Below are 5,096 nucleotides of genomic sequence, written 5' to 3'. Positions count from 1 at the left end.
AGGCAGGCAACATACAAACAGGCCTGGGCATGGAAGAGAAACATATTTTTCATCTCTGATATTTCTCATGCGATGAGCTTATACATGTCAGCAGAAAAAGGTATTCTTTCTCATGTTAGAACATTCATTACTTGGCATTTGTTTTTTCCCCACGCTTGAGCTGTGCTAGTTGCCACATGGGGCTGTCAAGGAATGTTTTCCCCTCCTGCTGCTACAGGTGTCAGTGTGGGATTTTTTGGAGGTTTTTTGGGTGGGGGGTCTGCCTTCCTCCAAAGCATTGGGTGTTGGGTGCAGCCAAGGCAGATTTTGATGGGTGTCTTGATGCTCACACTGGAACTGAAAGCGAAAGGTTCCTGGTTAGGGAGTTGCCACCTTTGGAATCAGGAAAGAATGTTACTCCATGGTCAGGCTGGCATGGACTGTGGGCATGGATTTTTGCCTTCCTCTGTATTGCAGGGTGTGATCTTGAATCCTTCGACCTCTTGAATGTATTTTAACAACCTTGCAGCAGTAGGTTATTGACAGTGTTTCTGGGCAAACTGCTTTGTGGTTTGACAGGGTTATCGTACATAAATTTTAAGAGGGGTTTTGATTTGATTTTTTGGAAAATTCTTTGTATTCCAGGTCAAATCAGCCAAAGCAGTTCTGAATCCTCTTGATTGTGCAACACTCAGTCACTCAAACACAATTTGTGGTACTACAACTAGGAAATATCCTCCACTCCCGACTTTCCAACCTGGGGCTTCAAATACTCCCAAATCCATTGGCAGGCATCCTACGTGCAGGCCCAAGCCCTGAGGGCGTGCATAAATTTTAAGGGGGGGGGGTTGTGTGTTTTTTTTTTAAATATACTTTGTGTTCCAAGTCAAATCAGCCACATCAGTTCCAAATCATACCAACTGAGCAGAACTGAATCATTCCCAAAACCATATGGACTGGGCAGGCAGAGCTCAATCGTAGCTGCAACCTGCTGCAAACTGCAGCATTGTCCCCCCAGGCTCTCACCCTCACTCCAGATACTCCCAAATCCATTGGTGGGCATCCTACTGCAGGCCCCAGCCAGGAGGTTTTGAGATCTGGAGGTCCCCAGATACTGCTTCATCTTAGCCCACCATGTTAGGAGCAGGTTAGCCAGGCACTTGCATAAGACCATTTGGATCGGGATGCTCCTGCCTCGAGCAGGAGGGGTGGGCTACATCAACCCTTTAGGCAGATGTGACGCAAATGATCCCGCAGCCTCCGCGAGCACCTCAGCATTTCTCCTGCCCGAGCTGTTGTTCTTTTCTGTCCCCTGCCCCGACAGAGGTGCCCGGGGGCCCGGGCTGCCCCCGCGCCCTCGGAGCTACTGCAAGAACAGGGACACCCGGGAACCGCACGGGCAGCGCCGGGCTGAGCGCGGCGGGAGAAGTCGCAGGGCCCGGCAACAAGGGCGAGGCGGCGACAGCAAATCCTCCCCTCCCCCCCGCACCTGCGGTACTCCGCGTACTCCTCCACCGCCGCTGCGGCCCCCGGCTGCAGCCGCAGTCGCTCCATGGCCCGGCAGCTGGGGAGGGCGGGGCGGGGCGGGGCGAGGAGGAGGTGCCAGCCGCGGCCGGGACAGCTGGAGTGAGCCGACCACCCACGCGCCAACCGCCGGCACCGTTGCTGCTACAGGCGCGCGGGCACATGCCCCTCCCCCCCGGCCATCGCTGACACAAACACACGCGCGTAACTCACAGTCCCGGTGACTCGCACATACACATCTCCACCCCGGCACGGGCTGCCGCTGTGACACACCACTGTGCTACACCCTCCCACCCCCCCCACGACACACACCCACGTACCACCCTTCTCCAGGGTCAGTGCTCACACACAAACGGTCCTGACTGTGCTACATATACACAAACATACACACCCCCACACCCTCCAGGGGACACTGCTCTGACACCCACACACCAGGGCCCGTCCCTGTGACTGACATCTCCCCCCTCCCGCCCGGGCTGTGCTGCACGCACACACAGAGTCCTGACTGCTTGCACACTCGCGCACGCACACACACAGGCCTGCACTGCACTGCATGCACACACATTGCACTGCCTGGGAGCCACAAAGCAGCCCTACAGCAGGCACAGCTTGTACCCCAGGCACTGCTACTGCTGCCAGCACAATTTTTTCCCACCTCAACAAAAAAGGCTGCAGCAGCAAAAACCAACTGGATATATTGCCGGCACATCTCTGCTGGTCGCAAGGACCCCCAACGAAACCAGGAGGCCAGCAGAATCTGTGACAGCCTGCTTTAACTATGCCTGCACCAGGGGGTTTGCCAGAATAACCTGTTGGTTCAAAAGAAAGCACACCCCCACCAAAAGGAGCCTTGCCCTAGTAAAAGCTCTAGTATTGGCAACATCTGGGCAGATGGGGTGGGTGTGCAGTTGAATCCTGCTTTGACTCCTGCTCCACCCAAAGTCAAAAATCAGCTGCCCAGCAGTAGCAGCAGTATTTCCATTGAGGCAGCACTGAGGGAGTTGGTTGACTTCATGGCTTGTTACAATCTACCCGATTCCTTCTAAATTCCTCCTTCCACAGGTGTTAATGACCCGCTCTCCCTTATAAAGGGCTTGATGTTCAGCCAAGCAAGCTAGTCTTTCTTATATAATTTTGCTCTCTGTTAATGGTTCTTGGTAAACTAGCTCCTATTCCACAGTCCTGCAGACTGTTTTTAACTCTAGCTAAAAACATTAACTCATGTGTGACAGTGTTAACACAGGTGAACATTTACTCAGGTGTGTAAATAGCAGTCAGTGAAGCAGTAGATACACTGTCAAGAGTCTCAAGGAAGCTAGATTTTGTTTTATGAATCTGAAAAATATATCCTTTTAATTCTAATGACTGCAGCACTAATGAAGTAACTTACCTTGATTATTTTTATACAAATGATATAGCAAATTAATCCACATTCCAAGGGCATATTTATTTATTTTGCTCTTATCTTAAACAAAAAAAAATAAAGCCCTTGGCCCCTAGCTCATTAGTAAAATGTCCAGTTTCTCTAACTTTGAGAAAAGGATGCCTTGTTATACATGAAGATGTACTATACCAGTTGCACTCCTAGATCCACTCACGGGCAGTTATATTACTATAAAGGTGAAGTAGCCTTGTTGAGTTGTTCCTATTCCTCTTCCTGTACAGGAATGACTGTCCTGGTATAAGCCTCCTTCAAAAAACAGGAGGGTGGGGCTACCACTGTAACATCACAACTAAAGCTGTCTGTATAGATAAGACTGCATAGTGTGTAGTTGTCATTACTGTTTTTTTCAGCTTTTAAATTTCCAGCCATATTTAAACTCCAAAACTGACATGGGCTGTCATAGGATTTTAGCTTTTCTGGTAACTGCCCCTCCTAACTAAATCCATGCTCATGAGCAGGTAGGTATGTATGGCAATTCACAGATTCATGTTTGGCCATATACAATAAAAGAAAAACCCTAAAAGCTTACTGTGTAAAAGAAAAACACTACAAGCACAAACAGTTCAGTTTTTCATGCCTTATTCCCACAGTCCTTTGAAGTCAATAGAACTGTGATGAGGAAAAATACTGGAGCAAGCAAAATAAAGTTAGGCCATAATAAGGAGCATAAGTAAAGGCCAAATAACAAGAAGACCTTGAAGATAAGCTTATCGGGAGACAGCTGGAGAAAATGCATTTAGTCTAGCAAGACTCCAGGGTGAGTTATTGTCAGACTGCCGAGAGTGTATTAAGGGGAAGGCTGATCTGTGTCTTTTTCTCACAAGTATATAACAGAACCTGTGTCCTGCTTCTGTTGAGCATCAGCAACCTCTTGCTGATCTCCCATGGCCATGTAAAGTAAAACGCTTCTGTTAGCCAAACAGTGATCCTGTCATGATTTCCACATCAACTGTTTTGTTGACTAACAGAAGACCAAGTCATAGTTTGTAACTGTGGTAATTGTAGTTAACAACATGACTGTTACCAAATTGACTTATGGCAAGTGAATCTTTCCCTTGGTTGATTACACAGATTTTGTTTCTGTAAGCCAAGCTCCTAGTGTAAAAAATAGGCCCTTTTTTCAGAGAAAGGTGTGTGGTTGTGGTGGTAATAGGATAATATGCACTAATTGAAAACTTGTTCCACATCATTAATACAATCCAAATATTTTATTAATTAGAAAAGCATTTATAAAAAAAGAATACCATTGCCTTTACTCAGCATTAAGGACTGAATTATCAGAAACTGATACCTGAAAGATGTGAATAAAGTTCTGAAGATGTGAAATTTTTAAGCATTTCCCCATGTTTTTATGTACGCTAAAATATTCTCAGTCATGCTTCCTCATAGGTCTTATACTTCTCTTTCTGTCTGCCCATTTTACAAAAAAAAACATTTGTAGTCACTCAGAAGCCTTTATCAGTACTTTAGACATGAAATTTTACTTCAAAAGCACCGTATACACACTCCTGTAAACTTGGAACTCTCTCAACAAGTAGACAGAATTGCACATAAGCATGGTTATTGAGCCTTTTGTGCACCAAAGTTGTTGGACAGCTGAATGCAGTCTATCTTTGTATAGTGTTAAACAGTAAATAAAGACAGTATCTAATTCAAATTCAGGAAGGAATGTTGGGATCCCAAATGCAATTACAGAAACTGGAATTCAATATAGACCCTTCTTAAATGAATCATAGTCTTTTTAGTGTCTTAAACTGACAGTGACCTTCACTTCAGAATTCTATAAAACATGATTCTTCCAGCAGCACGAGTGAAAAAGCCCTATAGAGGGAATCATACTTGAAGAAAAGAATGGCACTTAAACACAGAATCAGCAGCAGCTGGAATTTTCTTGAAGGTCTTCTTACATTGTTTAGCTTGTAAGTCTTTATAAGCCTAGAGCCTAAGAAGGGTTAATTTCAGATAAGCTACCAAATACAATTGTTGATCTTCATAGTTTCATAGTTAGTAGGGTCAGAAGGGACCTGAGCAGATCATCAAGTCTGACCCCCTGCCAAGGCAGGAAAGAGTACTGGGGTCAAACAACCCCAGCAAGGTGTTGGTCTAGCCTTGTCTTAAAGACCCCCAGGGTGGGAGCCAGCACCACTTC

General features: G+C 46.2%; 1 protein-coding gene across 2 annotated transcripts in view; it reads right to left on the bottom strand.

Annotated features, from left to right (window-relative positions):
* FAM221A (family with sequence similarity 221 member A) overlaps window positions 1-1,543 on the bottom strand; it is a 28,910-nt gene extending 27,367 nt beyond the window's left edge. The window contains exon 1 of one of the 2 annotated variants that reach the window (XM_019508584.1): window positions 1,469-1,543. In XM_019508584.1, coding sequence (XP_019364129.1) covers window positions 1,469-1,533 — 65 coding nt within the window. In that variant the 5' untranslated portion in view covers window positions 1,534-1,543. Of the gene's footprint in view, window positions 1-131; window positions 166-1,468 lie in introns of those variants that run through there. The other variant, XM_019508585.1, reaches the window with a different exon arrangement.
* Window positions 1,544-5,096: the final 3,553 nt, after the last annotated feature.

The sequence above is a fragment of the Gavialis gangeticus genome, unplaced genomic scaffold (genome assembly GCF_001723915.1).
Source record: "Gavialis gangeticus isolate Ggan-Ray unplaced genomic scaffold, GavGan_comp1, whole genome shotgun sequence".
Taxonomy (NCBI): Eukaryota; Metazoa; Chordata; order Crocodylia; family Gavialidae; genus Gavialis; species Gavialis gangeticus.
This window is presented reverse-complemented; position numbering and strand designations above follow the sequence as displayed.